This window comes from Falco rusticolus, chromosome Z, assembly GCF_015220075.1.
Source record: "Falco rusticolus isolate bFalRus1 chromosome Z, bFalRus1.pri, whole genome shotgun sequence".
Classification (NCBI taxonomy): Eukaryota; Metazoa; Chordata; class Aves; order Falconiformes; family Falconidae; genus Falco; species Falco rusticolus.
This window is the reverse complement of record NC_051210.1, coordinates 46,651,493-46,674,126: the sequence shown is the minus strand read 5'-3', so window position 1 is coordinate 46,674,126 and position 22,634 is coordinate 46,651,493. Positions and strand designations below refer to the sequence as shown.

The window sequence follows — 22,634 nt, the reverse complement described above, 5'->3', positions numbered from 1 at the left end:
CTGTACCCAAAATATGATACATTTCTGTGAAACCTGGCAGCTCTGAGGCACTGCTGGTAGTGGAGTTGTTTTAGCAGAACTAGAAAGGAAGGGACAATGAGGGAGGGAAACAAGCAGCTTCAGTGCAGTGGGAGAAGGGCTCTTGCCTCGATGTCTGTGGCCTCAGCCCTATGGAGGTACCCTGCTGGGATGGTGCTCAGCAGCTATTTCCTTCCTGTTCTCCAGGCTAGAGGAGTCCACACGAGTCTTGACTTTTGTTCATTTTGTTTTAAAAAATGTTGAGCCAGAGATTTCAAGGATCCCTTACACTGGAAGCTGCATGGACACAATTAGGAATCCAATTTGGATGGAGTAACAGGACTATAAAAAACAACTCCATTTTTGTGATCTCAATGTGAACTCCATTTCTATTTGAAATGTCGTCAGCCTCCATTTTACATAAGTTACAGTAGGTTTGCAAGGTTTGCTTTATGGAAAGGAAAACAAAAGAGATGATGTAGCCAGTCAGGTGTGAAAATCATAGTCTGCAACATTTTATTTTACAAGCAGCAACTGCTGCAACTGTTGAGTGAAAATTACTAATTCAAATTGAAAGAATTACTGAGTCTTCATGATAGTACACCACCAGAATTATAATAACTAAGGCTGTGAACTGCAGGATTTGTAAAGCTTATCTGCGACAGTATCCAAACAGAAATGTAGACTAGGTGGGTCACTCCTCCCCTTTTGTTTAGATACTGGATTTATCATATTAGGGCTATATGTCTTACTGCATGATGATCACTTGATACTATGTGACACCACAGGGAATCTGAAAGCCACAGCATATCCTGACAGATTGGTTCTGTCTGGGAAACATGGTCCACAGAGAATAACATGTTCCCAGAGTCTGAACTGCAGCATGCACTGTGACATGGAAGTATTTACATTAGATAACGTGGTTCTAAATTTTAAGATTTGTAAGTATTGGTACCTTGAAATTTTTCATGGAAAGCAGAACCCTTTTGTACAAATGCTACGTTTCATTACAAAAAAACACAACAACCAACCAACCAAAAGCAAACCCAGAAAGTCCAGAAAACAGGATTTTCTTCCAGCGAGATAAACCAGAAACAACATACTTAAGAAAACAGTCAATAGTTGTAACCAATACGCGGTCTTTAAAAAACAGAAACACTCTATGAAGATATATCCCGGTATAACCTCTTCTATTTGATTTCTGTCCTGCAGGTATCTGACTAGCTTTCTACAATGGCTCACTATTCTAGCTGTAAAGTCTTGTCCATTCTTAGGGGTGATAAGGAAACCTAGCTATTGTTGGTTGGCACAGCTGGAGAGCAGGAACCCAAGTGGCTGAGCTGGCCTATGTGCCCTGCAGCAGGAGGGAGCCCTGCTCTCCCTGTCACAGCATCTTTGGTACTGCTGGTGGGGCTGTGAAAGGTGCCTGCCAGGTGGGAAGATGAATTACTGGGGATTTCGCAATGCAGCAGTGTAAAAAATGTAAAATGCATAGTAGGAGATGCCCAGCAGAAACTGAAACCTGTACATCAGGAACCTGAAAGATTACCTGTCAAAAAGATTTGTTCTCATTCAGAGAAAAAATTGTGGGTTTCTTGAAAAAAAAATACTCTGTCTGTGTGTGCATGTAATTTTATGGTCTGTGACATGCAACTTGTCAGACAAGATGGCCTCAGTGGCTATCACTATATGGAGCAACAAAAATGTAACGGAAAGGTGTACATGTATAGGCTGTGCAACATGTAAGGGAGCATGGCCGCAGAGTAAATAAACATCTACGGGACGTGCTGCTGGGCTTGTAGCTTGGTGGTTACAAATTAGACTGTCGAGACCAATACCTGAAAGAAACCACGTGCAAATATTGATGGGAACTGTCCTGAAGCATAATGAGGGATCTCACTGGTGCTAAAAGGATTAAATGAAGCTATCAGGAAAAAGCAGCATCTGAAGGGTGAGATGTGGAATATAGCATATAGACAACAAGGATGAGGAGGACCATGAGACATCAATGCTGTTTTAGCAAAAGAAATGGCTTTTAAATTTGGCCAGGCCTACCTGAAATGACACAGAGAGCAAAAGGACTGGATTCTGTGAGGATGGCCCAGTGAACAGTGAAGTAATCTACACCACAGTTAGTGCAACAAACCCGTCCTGGGTTCCTACAGCCGTGTCAAACATCACTTGTAATTTCCTTTCTGACCCCCAAAAGACGCACCATGAATGTATGAGGGGCCCATCTACTTGGGCTGACTAGCCAGCAACCATCACCTTTTGGGATGAACATGGGCTTGGGTTATGCCTTCTGCCCTTCCCTAAGGTTGTCTGTCTCCTTCGCCTGCTGAGTGGCCTCTTTTCCAAAGCTTGCGGGGACCCAAGCATCTGAGACTGCTGATTTCCTTCATCGAAGCTGGCCAGTAGCTAAAGAAGTATTGGATGGCCCTGACAGAAGGACTGGACAGAGAGCAAGACTGTAAAAGCCCTATTCCATCAGCAAAACAGGCCAAAAGCATACGTTGTATGGGAAGAGCAACAGTGTACAAGCTATACATCTCTTGCATAAACTTGGGACAACAGTTCACAACTTCCAGAGCGGCAAATGTCCTATTCTGTTTCCAGTTTAGGCTACTCTGCTGAGCTCTTCTTTTTTCTTTCTTTTTTTTACCCCCTACTGTAATTTCTTATTTTAGATTTCAGTAGACACCTCATAAAAGGCACTCTCCAAAGGTTATGATATCTCAAACATATATTGCACCAGTGGGTTAGGAGCTGTGTAAATCCTAAGTGCATACAGAAAAATGAACATTGCAACCTAGATAGTATAAATCAGCATAGCACAAACCTGCAGGAGTCTATCATCAGCTGATGAGTCAGTCTTGCTTTTTTCAGACATTTCCATGTGATATTTGGAGTTCTCAAAGTACAACACTGAGGAAAAACTCCACCTTGGGGTCAAGTACAATGCTGGTGAGCATGGGTGTAATAACTCTGTGGACTGTACGCAACATTCACCAGCTCCGAATTTGGCCGGCTAAGTAGAAATTATCCACAGTACTTGGCATTTCTGTTTCCTACAGGCTCTTTAGTTCTTTCATTTGTCTCTCTTTTCTCAGGAGAGACTTAGTTTTTCTCAGCATTCCCTTCTTTTGCACTGGGAACTGAAGAACTTTGAAGCGTGTCTTCTAAAACACTGATAATCATCCTCAATTAAAATGAATAATGAATTTTTAATTTGCCACTTACCCTTAGGATCCAGTTGAGTAGCTAAGAGCTCATCTCAGTTTATATCCTAAGTTGAGCTCTCGCAGGGATCCACTTTGATTTAATGTTGCAGTAACACCACAGCTTTGGCTGGCTGCTGTAAGCATGCATATCAGCTCATGCAACTATCAAAACTCCAGCTAGACATTCTAAATAAAATCCCTGTTCTAGGACCCAAAATAATGCCAAGCTAGTATCAGATCTGTTCTCTAATTCAAGGGTATTATGACTACAAAATGAAAAGTTTTGAAACTGGTTTCATTACACAGATTAGACAGCAGTAGAGGGAGTGACGCAGGGCATTAAGCAGAAGTTGTGGTTGCTGTCAAACATGAATAGTAGGTCCCATTTTTTTAAAATGAACTGGCTGAAAAGTCTGAACTTTTTTCACAGAAAAACAGGAACACTTTTTCCTAAAAAAGTTGCAAAAAAACATCCAATTTTTCATCTGTCCCTGGCATTCTTGATGTCATAATACACAAAAGATTTCCCTTTAAAAAACTGTTAATAGATAGACTAGCAAGTTTTATAACCCCCATTTGTTTAATAAATTTGTAACATTACACAATATGCAGCCTAGGAAGATGATATGAAACATGAAAACACTCATATGAGACTAGAAGCACTTGAATTTAGTTCAGGAATAACCCTCCCTTGTGTTCAAGTTATTGAATGCTTATACTGTCAGGCACAGATTGCACATTGAGTCAACATTATGTGTATGAATTCTGTATTTCCTCTCTCTCCCTTTGAAATAAATCAGTGTTTCATTTGCCTTTCAAAAAAATGCTAATAAATTACAAGAAATGACAATACAATTGAATGAAGTCCTAATCTGAAGAAACCTAGAGGACGGACCCAGAATTCTGTTAAATCCTAGAGGATCCTTATAAACGCTTAAAGGTCTCCACTTAATAATACTTTTCCTGGGTCTCAGCCAATTTAGTAAAAAACGTATATTTTGTACTAATTAGAAATCATTTAGCTGGCAGCAAAAGCACTAACCAAGGCAACAGCTAGAGCTTATGGGACATGGACTCTACAGGCACCATATAATTATCACAAATTTATTGAGATGAGCTGTTTCCTAACTTCTTCCAGCATAGCTTACACAAAGAGCATTTGTTCAATATGAAACCTAGAAATACGCATGGAACAATTGGAATGTTTAGGGTTTTAAACTTGGGTTGGAAGGGTTTGCCCTGTTGTAGCCTGCAAAAGGCTGGAAGAGATTAGATACATATTTTAACAGTTCTTTCACTGTCATAGGCTTGCATTTAGCTTTTAATAAAGGTTTTACGCAATTGAGGTATAGAAATGCTTTAAAAAGTAATAACAAAACATTCTATGATGATTCTGTTTCCCTGTAGTGTCGCAACTCATTTGGATCAAAGTGATGTCAGCCTATAGTGTCAGAAAGTGAAACAATTTGGTTATCATAAGCAATGCCAGAGATTTCACTGATCAAGAGAAAAAATGTCCATGCAGCCAAAAAGGAACACGAGGCAGTGTTCCATGCCTTAATATCTCGCTTTAACTATTCCAGTTTACACGTGACTTTCATCCCTGCAAGACTACTGCACTATAGAAATTGTCTTCTGATAATCAGTTTCAGCATTTGTCTGAGTCCTGTGTCTTGTTGCATTGTATTTTTCCACTAAACACATCCATGTTCCTCTACCATGTGTTTCACTCCAACTTTTTCTCATATCTTTTCACACTTGTATAAAAGAATTGTTGCTGTTCTGTGAAATAAAGTATAAAAAATGAATGGACTGAACAAAGACATCATTACCTATAGAGCTGGGACCAACATCACAAACTGCATAACAAGCAGAATTACATTATTCTCAAGAATAAGGTGGCAAGTAGTGAAAAGCATGAAGTGAGTGATGAAATCTGTCAGACAGAAGGCATGCAGTGTGAAAAAGTGAACTATGGCCTCAGGAAGTAAAACTTAGGATGTTGCCTGTGTACTGAGAAAGAAAAAAAATTGCAATTTTTTACAAAAATTTTTTTACAAAATACCCCCTTCTTTTGGCTTGCCTGTGCCTAATGATTAAAGAACAATCAAACAGAGTTGTCCAGGATGGCAAAGAAATGCAGTACGGACCCCAGATTAATCTCTCAGAAAGTACAAGGGAAGTATGCATGCTGTTGGTGCTGACTGCCCAGAAACAACATACACCAACATTAAAGATAGGGAGCATTTGACACTGAGATGAAGAGGTTGCTTAGATGAGGAAGTAAGCAACGCAGCAAATACTAATTCAAACCACACCTGTTTTTGCAGATAGTATGCCACTTCTGTATACTACAGTGATTCCTAAAGCATCACTGCCTTGCCCTCTCGATTCTCATCTGCAGCACTGTTTGCCTCCTTGCGGGCTGTGTGCGAGACACAGCCCTGCAAGACATCACCCTTCAGATGTCCTGGGCCCTCCGTGCTCTGGCACCTGCTCTGGCCTCTTTTTTCAGTGTTTCTTGCAGAAAGCCAGTTACCATGTCTTCTGCTATTGACACTGCTGCTCTGAAGCATATGATAGGGAATCATCCAGGTGGCTATGCTGGCAACTGGCAGCAACAGCACCCCTCAGTACCCATTATACCATTAGTTTTAAATCGATCTTTTTGTGTGGTTTCTAATCTGACAATATTCACAGCACAGTGTTGTTCTCGAGATGGCTGTTATGGTATATGGCAATATATGTGATGCATGATATGGCATTTCACATGTTTTGACTGCTACAAATAGTTGCTTTCTAACTGCTTTTTGGATTAATGTAATAGAATGAATGTATTTTTTCAAGTTTGGTTATGCAATAAATATTTGTATCTTTTGAGAAAATGAGGAATTTTATATAGTTGCTTTAATGGATTAGAAATGTAGCCCTTTTAAAGAACTAGATTATCATGCATTAGAAATGTAAGACATAGATAAGGTTGTTTTAAAATAATACTTAATGCATGTTTTTAATTCGTGAAAAAATCTGAAAAGTAAGCCAGAAAAACAGATCACAAAACGCTCCCCATCCTCAATCTCAGTTAAAAAATTCCACTGATTTTATTAATTTCATAGCTTAATTGAGAGCTACTTATATTGTTCAAATAGTTATAACCACAGTTAAGATGGGACTTCATTGTCTTGAGTGCTGCAGGAAAACATGGACAGTAGACAATTTTAGTTTCTTGAAAACATGCATTATATGTCAGAAGTAATTAAACTTCACCTCTTTGTCAAGAGAACTCTTGATTGTATCCCCACTTGCAACACTTATCCCCACAATAAACATAAAAGGCAATATTAAAAATGGCATTTTCTGCAGCATCTATAGTGCACAGTCTTGCAGTGTGATCAGACCCCAGCTAGGAATGCTGCCAATGGTCATCTTCCATAATAATATTGTGATATTACTGGTGGGCCTGCATTTGACATATGAATTGACACAACTGAAAGAGAAGTCAAACTGCTTTCAGAAATAACCAAAAACCTTTACAATTTGCAGGAAAAAACAGTCTGATATGTACTTTTAGGCTATCTACTATATTTTAAAATAGTTTTAAGATTAATTGCTTTACTGTATAAATTTGAACTAGAGTTAGTACAAAACCACATTGTGTCGTGCTTAATGAACTGCTCTGATTTGCGTTAAGTGTAGTCAAGCAGGACTGCCACAGCCAACATGCAACTGATCCAAAGTCCACAAAGTCACTGTGAGGCAGTAGATGCTCAATGACTTGAAAATCACTGAGTGAAAGAAATGGTGCCTAAATATAGTACTTTCTAGAAAACAGTCTTTATTTTCTAAATCTATGTCAAGAGTTGTAACACAAACCCTGACCTGCCTAAGTCTTCTTAAATCAGTACGTGCTAAAATATGCACTTTAGTAAAAGATAACAACATAATCAGTTATTTATGAATATTTGAATCATTTAAACTACTGGCTGGACAGCATAACTCATTAAAGCCTTTACAAAAATCTGTAATTAGGCTGGTTTTGGTCTAAATTCACAAATAGAGTTTACCAATTTGAAAGGGGGAAAATATACAACTAGAAAATGTTACAAATTTTCAAAATTATTACATTTTTCCCAACATGTCTGCCAAATTATTTGTTGATTTTATTGGATGAATTTATTTCTAAATATTTGCTTTGAAAAATCAGAAACTACAATTATAAAAAAACACCCTTTACTTCAGTGTCATTTCAGCTAGAATGCTTCAGCATCATAATGCTCTAATTTATTCCTCCACTTTTCTGCTCATTTTTTATGAAGTTGAAGCATTTCCTGACCGAGCAATGCTGTCAAATTAGTTTTAAATCTTGCCATTCTCTGTTCTCTCCTTGTGTGTATGAAAAGAGGAAAAAAATAATTAGTAAATATAAAAAGCGCAGAAGTTCTAAGTTTTGTCACATGAACTGAAATGAGTACAGAACTGAAATATTAATTTATTCTGATTGTCACCTTTAAATAGGTAATGACGGTAAGATATAGTGCCCTAAGGGTATCTGCTGGGAAGTGCACATGATGCACATTCTCATTGCTCGCTAGATGGCAACATTGCTCTGCTGAAATACAGCTGTGAGGCCATCGGCATCTGCCCTGCAAAATTTGACTCTCACCCTGGTAGGAGGGATATTAAACTAAGGCTTAGAAAAGGAGGTGAGGGAACATTACACAGGACTACAGTCACAAAAACGTCATTTCTGCTTCACTGTGTGGTGGGTCTTGTAAAGGGAACATCAACATAGACGTTAATGTCACCTTAGGTACAGGTTTTAGAGAGTTTATTGCATTTTGAGTCTGATGGTCTCTGCAGTGTCCCTTCAAATAACATCTAATTGATCAATACACATTCAGTAAGCTGTCCATTAACACTCGATTTGGCACAGGGAACAAATCCTGGAGATACAGAGAAGGGAGTTGAATACTACTACTACTACTAATAAAAAATGCTTATCACTTTGGAGAAGTGCTTTTGCAACCTGCAACAAGGCACAGCACCCTTTTTAAAGACATCAGTCTAATTCCGGTATATATGTTGCATATGCAATATATAGTGCTGTGGACATCTATGAACAGTACAGGTGGAAGAATAAACTAAATTCTTCTAAAGTTATTGGATAGACTTCTACTGAAAGGAGTAAAATGTGGGATTGGCTTTCAAATACATCCTCAGCAGAGAAGCTTAGAATGTTTCCAGGTGAAGATCTCTCAGGGTGGGATAGTGAAAGAACTAAATGCTAAGCTCTTGCTTGTATGACATTACAGCAGTGGAAATTCATAAACTTTACAGTGTATAAAGTTGTTCACTGTAGGTCCTGAGATGAATGTACAAAGCCTGCTAAACTAAGGCTTAAATATGCACAGTGTGTTATTTGTGGTTACCAAGGGTTTTTTTCTTTTTTATACCCATCCTGAGCCAGTCTTTAGAACGTTTTGAAGGTTTTGCTTTACTGCCATTTTCCAATCAATGGGTCACAGTCAAAAGAGCTTTGCATTATGGTGGATTTGTTGAGTATGGCAGGTAATGCCTCCGCCAGTTCTCACCATGTGGCTGCCCACCGTAAGATACACACAGCAGAGCAGGGTCAGAGGGGCTGGGGAAAGGGAAGATCAAGACTGATTCTACCAACCTTACTTACTATTTGATTTTAATTTTGGTAGAAACATAAGCTTTCCAAGCCACTGAGTACCTTCAAGCAGTGCTGAGGTTGAAGAAATGCCACGTAAATACACATAAACAACACTTTTTTCTGTAATTACAGAGGCTGAGTTACGTGAACTCCTGTATGCTCCAGTGGTGCCTTATTGACCACCTAAATTCATGCAGCTATAGGGCACTCTTCAATTTGACCTGAAGTGAACCCTTAACCAATCTATTTTCTCCACAACAGTGTTTGCTAATAATTTGTTTCACATCTTTAAGAAATCATAGGCTGGTAATCTCAAATGCAGTCAAGGCAGGGAAGCCTTTCCATTAACTTTTACAGACCAAGATATAAGCCACATATTTTGTGTGGAAAATGCAATGCTCAGCTCACTAAGAGATAATATTATGCACATATATTTAAACAAGAAGGTCTTTAATTTGACCGAGTCTAAAAATAAGCTTTTAACACCTGCTAATTTAAAATCACACTGGGGCGCAAGCATTTATGTCCCTCTGTGGGGCTACCAGGGTGAAGAAATGGAGCTCCCCTCTCCCTTCAGGATTTCCCATGCACCAGCTGACCTCAGCAACTCCCCCTGTGCGGAGAAAGCCATTCTACAAATGACCAAATTCTCGCTTTTGACACAATGAGCAGACTTCACCTCATGGTTTGAGCTCCCACTGTAGCATGAGGAATTTCTGCCTTCCCAGATGTGCAGACAGCACAGTGGTCAGGGAGAAACAGGAGCAGGCTGCAGGGTCCCTGGCAGCGTGCACCCTCAAGCCGTAGGTATGTCCCATGGTGGCAGCATCGCTGGCTGATGTGACATGCCTGGGTCATGCAACCCATGGACAACAGGACAGGTAGAGAAAGAGCCTGCCCAAATCATCTGGTCACCGCATCTGACTTTGTCCTCTGCCCACCCAGCTACAAATCCTGATCAAGGCTCCGATAAGGTGCCTTGAGTTAAGGAGAAAACCACCTCCATTAAAACAAAAAGGACCTGGCTTGCAAATGCAGCTACCGCCAAGCTGAGGCTCCACTCCTCTATGCTTTTTAACAATCTTTGGACTGATTTCTTTATGCTTTGAGTTTCTTTTTGTAACAGGATCTGGAATACTGACCAGGGCTGAGCCTAAGGCACAGTTCTGCCTGATGGGTAACTACCTGATTTTATCCAGCTTTTCACCATTGCAAGCTCTGGCAGTTGCATGATAAATTTGTGTCTGTTTCTGAAACAGCTTTCTTGTACTTAGCCCTCTCTTCCACAGGAGACATTACTTACCCTGCTTCTTACAATGTTCAGATAATGTGCAGTTGTACCCTGGACTATTCAGCTCAATTGGAGAAACATACTAGTACTAAATACGTGTGAAAGAACCCTATATAATTTGTCAGCAGCTGTTTCTCCTACACCTATTTCCTGGTACAGCATTTAGAGATTCTAATAAGCATGCAATGCAGGATAATCTATTATTTTGCTTGCTGTGCCACTGTAATACTATGTGTTGAAACATTTACTATGTAAAAATTTTGAATTCCAAAATGGTTAAGTTGAACAATTTCCATTTCCACTACAAAGTCTACTGTAGATGAAGGTATGTATGTTCAGGAAAAAGAGCACTTTCACATTCAAATTAAAGCACAGAACTGTTGAAGATCAAAGTGGGCCCGACTATTACGATTCTTTTTGGTGGAATTAGAAAATTAACTTGTGAAGAAAAGAATGTAAATGATGTGTAAATTATGTCATAGAGTATCTTGGAAAATTTTATTTTTATAACTGAATCAAATGGACAGGTAAATGAAGACTTGTTATTTGGATTTTTAAGGGAACCTTACTGTTGGATAGCAAGCAAAAAGTAAATAAGGTAATTTATGCAATTGTAGCAAGTTGTTTAGTCAGGTGCAGCAGGGACATTGTTAGAACTTGTTTTACAAGCATTTAACATTTCCATTAATAATCTGAAAGAGGGTTCACAGCATGCTAGTTAAATGAAGAGAATTCTAAACTGAAAATAGTCACAAAGCATCAATGAGGACTGAGACATAATGTAATAGAATCAAAAAAGTTAGAAAAATGAGAAAGAGAAAATAAGATTCAAACTTGGAAATGTGTGGTCAGAGACATCTTAACAGCAGCTGCCCGATACAGGAGATGAGTGAGAAACAAGCAAAGCAGTACACTGAAGGAATAAGCGAACTGGATATTGGTCAGCATGTAATGCAGAAGCTGTGGAGGCTACCTTGATTCTGGACTGCCTGTGGAGAATTCTGTCCCTTGGAGAGCTTACAGCAACTTTTAGGTGCTCAAGGATGGAAGGAAACTCATACATTCATTTATGAGGAAAAAATTAAGAGGGTTACACTGGAGATCACGTAAGTGGCAACTGAGGTTGTGCTTAAAAAAATACATATATTTGAAGAATATAAAGACCAGAAGTCTGAAACTGAGTCTGGAAATTTGAATCTCATAGAAAGTCTTCAGTGAGGAAAAAACTAACATGACCTGGGATACATAAAGCAATTGTTCAGTGTATCACTAGACAAGGTAGTATAAAGAAATTTCAATTAGGCATGAGGATCAATGCAGTATACGTTTTCCATGTCCTATGTATTCTCTATGATTTCATCTAACAGTTACAGCAGTAACTTCTATTTAACATGAGTTGAGCTTATTCCTAAATCTTGCTGGAGTAAGATACAATGCTGCAATGAAATTTAAGCACACTGTAATATGAAATCAGTGCATCCCAGAGCTTTGACTGCACGACTGCAGCTTTACAGATGGTCCAGCAACCCACTGCAGCATTAAGAGGCATTTTCTGCTTGTCGTTTAACACTGAAAATATTCACCTGTGCACTAACCACAGCATTTTATGGCACATCTCTACAATTTTTCCAGTTGTGTCAGCTCATTTGTTATGTTATCTCTCACTAATACCCTTACCTCGCTGCTGTAGGTGCCACAAATAACATACAGCAGCACTTGGGTAAAATCCTAGCAATTTAAAAGCACCAGTTCCAATTTCAAAAGGAAGAGAGGTAAATCCCAGTACCTGAATTTTACTGTCAGCTCAGAGACAGTCCGTTTGCTATGTGCTGCTCCCTGTGCTCTGGGGTTTCCCCAGCTTTGTGTGCTCCAGAAGGGGAACACTGACCAGATGACACAAAGGATGAAAGACTAGGAAAAGTGGGGTGGGTTTAGTGCTGGCTTGTTTAGGGTTAGGAGAGCAAAAAACTGTGTGAAAATTTAAGAAAGATGCATTATTTCTAAGTGATCCTGCAAGAGACAGAAGTTCAAAGGTTGTCTAAAGCTCCATGAATCAAAAGATCCCATTGACTTCAGTGGGATTCCTTAGCCACTAACATTATAGTCCTGTGGCCACATTCTCTCTTTGCACTCACTTCTGTAACTGAGCACAAACCCTAATTCATGGACTATCAGAATTGTTGTATTTCATTCTGGTACCTCCTCTGAGTGTCTCTGGAACACTTCCCTTTCATACAGCATGCTGCAGGGAAACAGCTCCTATGACTGACTGAATTGCCTCACCTGGTTTGGAGTATTGTGAACTACTGTTGCGGGACTGAGGTTTGCACAAGCCAAGTGTGAGTAATATTCATATGGCCACAAAGGCCAAGAGGGAAGATGGAGCAGTTGTTCCTCACTACTCCTCCATACTGCTGTGCTGTGGGTGTAGGACTTTACTGGGCAGCAGCCTAAGCCAAATGTGATAACCAAACATGTCCCACCAAACAAAGTGGCAGAAAAGCATAACTTTCTCCTGTGCAGTTCGCAGCTAAAGCACACAATTTGTTACACTGCTTCTTGCACGTGAGCATCCATGGGTAGAAAACATGCTACAGATTCCAGCCACACCCTCATTTTTTTTAACTGACAGTAATGACTATGTACGCACTTCCTGCAATGTATGTTGAGTGCATGCCACATCTCCAGGGCTCTCGGCAGGTCTGAGTACACACACATATATATACATCCACGAGGCAGCAAGGCCAGGCCAGAACAATAGATGTGTTTTATGATGTGACACTAATTAATTTGTCTGGGTGCTCTTGAATATAATCTTTTTTTTCCCCTCCTCCTTTCTTTTTAATGAAATTCCATTAATGAAGTGTTACTGTTTGATTATGTTCTCAACCACAACTGACTCAGCATATTTCACTTGTTAAGGTGGGAGGTACCTAATTACTATGCCGATTGACTTTCATGCTATTCTTTTATAACAGAAGCAATACTTCTAGTTGCACTGGAGAGGTATGACTAGAGGCATTAGATGAACAGAAATCTTCCTTAGAGAAGAACCACCATTAGCCATTGCCTTTCAAACCATCTCATCTCACAGACGGGTCTCTTTGCTACTTTCGGAAGAAGAAATCAAGGGATAGGTTCTCCAAGGCATTCAGGCAGAGGAACAGAACTATCCATGCAACTACATTCAGAGTTTGTGCACCTCATGAATTCAGTGAACTCTCTCTGCATGTACATCAACACACCGGAAGTAGCGAGTCGGTGCTTTTTGACAATAAATACCCTAGAATTCGCTGCCATGGGAGTTCTGCGTGTTGACAAGAAAACAGATGGCTGGCTGAAGAGATCATTTAACCCTGCTAATAATGACCTCATTTGAAACAAGCTCCCCACTACTAATTATCATTGGTTCTGATTGATTCATCACCTGCTTTGATGCTTCTATTTCATAAACAGAACATGAACTGCTGAGTTTAAGAAACCGCATAATTTGCAGATTTTGGTAAAAACTTCATCGATATTGTGTCAATTACTGCCAAAATGATTTTCCTTCCCTTACTCCCTATAGGTGTATGCACATATACACACGTGTGAGCATGTGATTATTGTGCACCTGTACATGGAATGCCTATATAATATTTTAATAAAGACAGTATTGAAATCTAGCTTATATATATATACACATTACACTAGAAGAGTAAGAATTTTCCTTACCTATTTCACTCATGGATATCCCCGGAGCTAATTGCCCATTGTTGAAAGAGCTATAGGTAAACAAGTTTGGTACAGAGGTGAGGTCATAGATAGGTTCCTGCTTTATCTGTTTGATTCCAGTCATGTCTAACCCAGACTGGTCTGGGGAAGGTTGGGCAGAATCCACGTTATAATAACCCTCAGACTTTGGCAGGTCGATGATGTGCCCATTTGAGTAGGTGCTGCCAGTTTCATTATTCAGGTTGCTCAAGCCATTGCTGATGCTGTTGCTGTAAACCCTGGCGAGGGCTTCTGCCTCACCGCTCTGCTGCTGCCGTTGTTCCTGCAGTCGCTGCTGGTGCTTCTGCACTTCAGCATACAAGCTATCCCTCTGCTTTTTGGACATTCTTCCAAACTTCACAGCTGAAAAGCAAAGCATAATGTGAACCACTGTCATCTTTCACTTCTTCTTGATTCCCCTCAACCCCACCTCTCTTTTGATATTTACTTTCAGTGTTACTTTTGCTGTGGAAACTTGTCTTTTTCTGTAGAAATGAGAGAGGATGCAAAGCTTTACATCATATGCATCTCATAAAGGAAAAAGTATTGTGTGCTTGGATTTACAAAGTGACGACAATGGCTCCAATTTGACAGGAGGACCTCAGTTAAGCAACTCACTTCCCACTGTGAATGTTAAAAAGACCATGCATCCTTTTATATCTCTGTGTTCACTGAACAACAACCCAGAGCCATATTAAATGTACAGTCTGTAGATTCATATCCCATATGATTTACCAACTTTCCACAAACCTTTAAACAGTGCACTAACAGGATTAGTACTCTGGGTGAACACAAGCCCTAAAGCCTTATTATCACATCCTTTCAACAGGGTGTTATCTTCACACTTAAAAAAAAATAAAATCTTACAGGTTAGAGTTTGAACCAAGAACAAAATAACAGATTTGGAGGTAAACAGCACAACTGAATGTCATCTTTTCCACAGAGGAAAGTCTCAGGGATTTACACAACCAATTTACATAATCTCCACGCACAAATCCATGCATTCCTTCTGATGAGAAAGGAAGGAAAACATCAGAGTGCAAACCACTCTCCCCAGGAACAGAGTTCATTACATTGAGATTGAAATTTTAAAAAACGACAGGCTGATTGCTGTGGCAATAGGAGTAGTAAATCCACAGCCTGTATATACAGTGGGTCATAGCTGATTATCTCCACACACTCCTGCCCCCTCATCTTTCTATAAATTCTGACTTTCCACTGGGCTGGATCTTGGGATCTCAGAGCAGAGGTAGCTGTTTATGGCACTCTAAAACAAATGAGGGATACATTCAGCAGAATTTATCAGAGCACAGATAAGAGGACATTGCTCTGGAAATACTGATTTCTACATATTATGAGATGCATTTTCCAATACTGCGTATTTCCAGTCCATCTGCAATTGGGATCAGTTCAGAGTCATTCCATTTATTATAACAGGATGGGCTTGGCTCTCATTTTTGCTACCCCATATTTCAGATATAGCCCTCAAGAAGAGTCTGAGCTTACATATATGGATGAATGTGAAAATCTTCAGTCAGGAGAAAGAACAGCAAAGGAAGAGTGCAATACAAAAAGGCAGTGTCAGAACACCAACGAGCTGGCAGCCTTTTCAATTTATTAACACTTTTTTACACTAAGGGTTTTTTCTTGTTGTAAACCTCAGTTTACTCTCAGCCCTTCACATAGGCTGCAAACTACCTCACACAAACACGACCTGGACCTGGAATCAGTCCACAGTGCATTGCATACCCTTATGGACAATATACAATGACTGTGTTTCAAAAAATGCAACTGTGTATTTTCTTCAAATTTAGGGCCTCAGTAATAAAAACAAACACCCACTGTTTATTCTCATTATATATTCATTAATTGGATTCTCCAGCTGCTGTCAATTAGCATCCTGCCTCTGCATGATAAAAATGGATCTGTTACATGGCTGAGAGGTAAAAATCACATTCAATTTCTCTGGTAAAAAGATCCATACAGCCTATTTAAAACCTGCAAGAGCTCTTAATATCATTAAGTATAAACACCCTTACATAAACAATGAGAGAAGAAAGTGATGCTGTCAGAAGAATCACTCCCTTTGTATGCAGTGGTCCCTGAATTACAGATTGGGAAGACAGTGCTGTCAGTCACACTAAAATGCCCCTGTAATACCTCAAATCATTGGAATATATTACTTTTGGGAGGAAAGCAGTTACTATTAAATTACTGAAATGTTTCTACTTTAATCTCCTCTGGGAAGAATTGGGAGCTAAAGCATCAAGTAAGCTGCATGCTAGAACCAAAGAGAATTCATGGATTAAAGGCTAGACTGCAAGACTCCTCCCCGAGGGTGGGACTGGTGAGCAGGCTGTTTCACTAAGACAGGAGACACACCGAGGTAGGAAAAGACCTATCACAATCTAAATTTAAAACGAGTTTATAATGTGTGGACCATCTCAAGAAATAACTCTTTGAGTAACTCTCCGTTAATGACTGTTGATTTCAAGCGATACATCTTGTGTAAACTTTCTAATACAGAAAACTTCCAGCAGGCAATCAAAATTAATATAACCTGCCTTGAAAAATAGTTCTTCTCATACTTCCTGACCATTAGAAATATGCCTATGAGATGGAAACCCCCAGCATGAGCAGTGGTGGCTGGGGCAGGTCTGCTCTGGACAGAACACAGCTTGTCACAGCACAGCTTGTAAAGTGTACCAGAGCTCTGCCAGGACCAAAGGATCCTGCTGTTGGATACACTGTGGAGCTTTCCTCTGGCCTGTTGTCCCTTTTCAGTGCTAAACTATGAAACGTTTCTATAGACCCAGACAGGGACAGGGGCAATGTACAAGTAAAAGAAATAGGATTTTTGGCAATGCAAAATACGTGGTCAAGTGCTCTGAGTAAAACAAACAGAAAGCCCTAATGCTATCAAGGTGTAAATTTCTTCTTAACTGCCTATTTACTGTCATAGACCTTTAGAGATCTCAAGGAAAGGGATGCGTTACCACATCAATATTTAATATTAAGATAAATATAATTTAAGAGGTTATCTAAACTAGAATATAAATTCATCTCTCCAGAGGTGACCTTTTTGTGCTTTTGATCAGAACCACACGTTTCACTTCTGACTCTTTCTGCCCCAAACTAATACTTCTCTCCATTTTGTGATTTGCCCACCCTCCCCATGAAAACAGCCTCCTTTGTTAACTGGATGGCAAAGATCTGTCTCTCACAGTGCATGCATTACAAAGCAAGGAGCTTCTCCTCTCTTTTCCAGAAATCTACAGAGAGTTTAAGTCAGCAGTGAAGAATTGTTTCAAAGGGTTTAGGAGTGAAGCAGGAACCTGACTCCTTACCATCTCGAGACATTCCCAGGGCAAGACATTTCTGCAGTCGGCAGTGTTGGCAACGATTTCTGTTGGTTCTGTCAATTAAACAGTTTCTCTGCCTTGGGCAGGAGTAGGAGGCATTGTTCTGCTGACTCCTCCGAAAGAATCCCTAGAGGCAAGAAAGCAAGAGAGACAGAGTATTACCATGTGCATATACATGCACGCATGCGCGCGCACGCACACACACACACACAGAGAACCACACAACTGACTCTGATAAACTCTTTTTTAGTGCAATGCTGCTTATGCTATGGCCTTGCAGACGTGTTGGCCTTGTATAGTGAAATTAATGAACATTTACTTATAATGAGAATTGTGCTTTATTCTGTAAAGAATGTAATTCTACTTCATTAAAAAGCAAACAATAATGTTACAGAATGCATTCTTGTTGTGAAATAATTAACATGTATCATCTAACGCTTGCTCCTAATAGACGAAAAGCTTGTCAGCATTTGTAAACAGATGACTTAGAAGTACTTGCTCTATTTTCTTCCTTTAATGAAAGAGACTGGTAATAACCAGCACTGGCTATGCATAGCATTAGAAGCTGAAGTCTGCTGTTCAATTTAACCGGGCAAATGTTGATCTGATCTGGAGGGATCATACACTTCAGGAGCGAAAAGTAATTCAAATTCAGGCACCACAAAAGCACTAGGATTTAATGACTGTATCAAGTAAAGCCAACACACAAAGGGGAAAGCAACACCTTCAGACACTGCCATGAGAAAGTAATGACATTTTCCATTTCAGTGGAATATAACATTATCCATTTTATCTATGTAAAAATTTCTAGATATTCTATCTCTTAGAAGGTTTCTTTTCTGGCCAGTTGTGGGTTGTTTGGCTAAAGATCAGAGAGCTAAAGGAGCATATTAACCCATACCTAAGGCCTTACGAGCTCCCAGCTGCTGTGAACAACACCAAGATCCTCTTATGGTAGAAGTGACATGAAATGGCAGAGGTGACAAGAGGAATGAAACTAGGGGGTTAGGATTAAAGAGAGAAAGGGAAAGAGAAGGCATTTAATGATATTCTTGTCTTTCCTGTAAAATAAAGGACAGAAGGAACAGCAAGTTCAGACAAAGAGGAACAAAAAAGAGCAGTTTCTTGACCACTTTGGCATCTTTAAATGCAGGCATCTGCAGGGTTGTGTGGAGGGAAAGTTGAAGGATAGCCTAGCCACCGCAGGAAGCTGTGAGGAGGAAAAGGGCACAAAGCATCATTACTGAAGCTACCCTAGTCACCATAAGTGATGCCAAAGTGATTGTATCTTTCTGGGCTGGTTTGCAAACAGCTCTGAATGGAGCCAGAAAGCAAGAAGTGACTTCATTTTTCAGGCAAAGCCAGTGTTATCTCTTCACAGGCTGACAGACAGTAATACCAAGCAATGGAAATCATGACAGACTTGTTTTGAGGGAACAAGAGTGAGGAAGCAATAAGGTGACAGCGTCACAGGGCTAAATTCGCTTGCTACAGGTATTGCTTGAATTCTCATTCAAGTCCTGGTGAACCTGATGAGGATGGTGTGGGGTGTCAGAAAGAACAGGTGACAGGTGTGGTGTCCCACCAAGGACACCCGGCAGTGCTAGTTCCTGAGGTCAAGCATAAAGAGACTCACTTCATCTAGCCTGTGCTAGATGTGGTTTTATTATAATTTTTTAAAATACATTATGGTATACCTAAAAACTAACCTAAGTTTAGTGATTTGCACCTTTGAGAACATGGATGTCCTTTAAGCAGAACTCTCAGAAAAATCTGGTGGGGACTTATCTGATTCTGGTTGAGCAGTATTTTCCTGAAACTGTGGAGGTGAGTTTAATTTAAGGATAAATTAATGCTAATTGCAGATACTTCTATTATATTTGCTGAACTTTACAGCCAATTTTGTTTCTGACATGGGAAAAGATTTTCTGTTTAAAGGTTTAGATTTTAGCAGCTCCCTTGTGGATATGGATTTGAGAGAACAAATTAACTAAATAACATTAAAAAAACCCACATAACCATCTAGCATTGACTGTGCCTTATCCTCTAGTGCTGTTTTTTCCTGTTAAGGCTGATCTCATCTCAGAAGAATTGTTTGTTCCTTCTTTACTCCTCTTATGAAAAAATCAAGGGTTACATAATAAAATTAACCTATAGTAGGTAATTATCTTTCCAAGCAGACTTTTGTAGTCTCTAAATGTTGTCTTACAAAGTACAGACAAACCTTTCATTTAATTTTTAGAGGATCTTTATATAATATTGGCTATATTTACTGAGAATAATTCCATTTGGGACTAGGAGGATGCAGTTCATTACTGCCATGCTACGAACTTTAAGACAGGTTTCCCAGTATTTCCAGCACTGACAATAAGTCTTTCTGCATCTTGAACAAGTCACTTTATCCATCACTGAAAGTCTGAGAAGGGAAACGGTCACGTGAACTACTGTCTAAATAATGACAGAGTGGTAGCAAGTACTTTGCTCTGGGGGTGGGCTACAGAGATGATAAAAGGCTTCTCAGCAAAAGAAGGAGCCACAGAGACAGATGGGATGGAAACTTGTCTTCAGGTTTCAGCCTTTCAGTGACGACAGTGTTAGAGACATCATTTTCTTCAGTGGCTCTAGCAGGTTACTCAGTGTATGCAGACATGCACAGGAAACAGCAGTAATATTTATGATGCCCCTTAGGCAGTTATAATATGCATTTGCAGTGCATAGCTAAAGTAGGGGCACAAAGTTAAAGGATTTCCTGTCCCTTGAAGACTGTAGCACCACTAATGGTGGTACAATCCTTGGATGCTGTGTCCTGAGTTGCTGTGGCTGCCTGGTGCCTGGCTCAATACGTGTGCATGCTTATAGAGTGGTTCTCGCCTCTTTCTTCCACATATGGTCTCCCTTTTAATTAATTCAGGTTTCTCACACTTTCAGACAAAAGGAGCCAGAAATTACCAGTTATTAGTATGTGGGCTGAGGAAACAGTTATCTACTTGCTGGGCAACGAAGAGCAGAGTCTCCCTTCTGGAGACACTTAACCTTAAAAGAGAGATTTGACACACTGAGGTGCCTCCCATTGGACCTGATGTGAAAACACATCTTTTTTTGTAACAGGCTCACAAAACAAGATTAGACTAATTGATCTCATACTGCAATACTGGCACAAAAGCAATAGGGTTAAAACTGTCGTAAGTGGAAGAGAAGCTCTTTATCTCAATAAGCAGTCTATACACAGAGCTGAGGGGTATCATCTCCTCTTGAGGCACACACAAAAGCCAGCATTAACCCTAATCACATCTACAGGAGACTTTACCCCTAACTGCTCTGTGGGCACTGAGTACTAAGACAAGATGCTGGGTTTTTTGCTTAAAGCATTTTCCTTTTGTAGCTTTTGTGTCAATTTTGAAGTATCAGATCAATTAGTCTAATCTTGTTTCATGTGATCATCATAAAAAGAAGCTTGTTTCTAGTCCAGTGTCACAGTAATACAGTGACACATTGTGGGTTTTTCCGTTTACAATTGTTAAAGTTTCTGAAAGAAATCTGATCTTTGACAATCTATTGCTTCTCAAGGCATTGGCATTAAAAGCTTTCTTCTAGGAATGGGTGCACCCAAATTTTCAGATGTTGTAAAATTTTGTAAAACATTAAGTAAATACAGACCGGCCATTTCACTCTACAAACATGCACCCACTTTCAAATGTACCAGTTTGTGTGCTTCCACATAGACGAAATCAGAGAGGCTACCTTTCCATCTTTGCAATTTCGCATTTACAGTCAGAGCTGAAGTACCAACATGTAGTATGAAACTCTGGTTTTTCACAAGTAATGATGTACTTCCTTAGATAATAAAATCACAGAGTATTTTTGAAGTTGAAAACTGAAGCCTTTCTTCTCTTGGCTTGGGGTCTGATTTGTGTTATTTGAATTAAAGCCTGGAATAATAAGTTAATATGACTAAGCAACACAGAAGGGTTATTTCCTTCTTTTTCCTTAACTTCCAGTTCCCAGCTATTGCCCTGTGCTGGAGCCTATAAGGCAGAAGACAAAGGATCCTTTTAGACTACTCACAATGTAAGACTTTTATTTTTTCTTTTGGAGATTACAATTTGGTCTGCAGAGAATATAAAGGGGATAAAATAGGACCCAACTGTCACCTGTAAGCTTTTAAGAGGTTGAACTGAGATACCGCGCTAACTTTTAATGCTACACAGTTGTGTAGGAAACAAGATAAGAAATCCTTCTCTCAAGCTGATTTAAGGTAGAACAGGTGTGACTTACAGTTGCCAGCCTCTGTATCAGCACTTACACTGTTTTGGATGTGACTGATTCATGTTTTAAACAAGGAGGTAACTGTAAAGACTATTTGATGAAAAGGAAAGCAACTAGTAAAATTAGGCATGAAATGTATCTCTATCAGCAGCTGGCTTTACAGCCTTTGGCACCACTTGCTTGAAAGCGTGTAAGAGTATATTATTGTACAGAGATGCCTGAGGCTAATGCAGATGCTGATGACTGTGCTGTACTAAAATCTCATACCTTGCAGCCTTCACATGTGATGACTCCATAGTGTATTCCAGAGGACTTATCACCACAGATTTTGCATGGTATCACTTCAATTTGTGCTGAAAAAGAAAACAAGAGAAATATTTTGAGTACATAATTCTATTTCATGTCTGTCTTTCTCAAATGGAGATCTTAAATACTGGAGCTAGACAGCAGATAACCTGCTCACCTCCTAACAATAAAAGACTGCTTTCTTTTGTACTGCATGTTTCTGAATGCTTTGATTTGGCAAGTTTTAATTGCTTCACATTATGTAGTTTCTACCATACCCCACAAAACTCAACAACAATTTAAGATATCTCATGATTAGCAAGGTTTTCCTCATATTCTCCTTTTTTGCTTTTTACTGGTTAGTTCCATCATCATTATTGCTAGTAACAGTCATTAGGGGTCCTAAATAATTCTCTAGATCATTCATGCTTACACATTTCACACATTCACAACTTTTCACTTTGCTGAGGCAGAATTACATGGTATGTTTCGATGCATTTTTCAAAGCAGTTGAGGTGATGAAGTTTTCACATCCTTCAGATTATGGCTTCAAAATACACAAAAATACCAATTCCACCGGCAGAGATGGGCTTGCAAATGATTGCTTAACTTCTCCTCTTCACGCTATTTGTTTCAGCACCAGATTATGCACAGGCAAGGCCCACAGACTGAGTTTAAGTAGCCAGTGGCTGGGTGCTGGGAGAGGCAGGTACTATCTGAAAATGTTTGAGTATGGATATGCTTCAGATCCTTTTATAAAA

General features: G+C 39.5%; 1 protein-coding gene across 1 annotated transcript in view; it reads right to left on the bottom strand.

The window, feature by feature from the left end:
• RORB (RAR related orphan receptor B) overlaps positions 1-22,634 on the bottom strand; it is a 145,709-nt gene that overhangs the window by 22,265 nt on the left and 100,810 nt on the right. The window contains exons 2-4 of the mRNA XM_037374331.1: positions 21,856-21,941; positions 17,308-17,449; positions 13,922-14,323 (exon numbers count right to left, since the gene is read on the bottom strand). Of these exons, the coding sequence (XP_037230228.1) occupies positions 13,922-14,323; positions 17,308-17,449; positions 21,856-21,941 (630 nt within the window). The remainder of the gene's footprint in view (positions 1-13,921; positions 14,324-17,307; positions 17,450-21,855; positions 21,942-22,634) is intronic.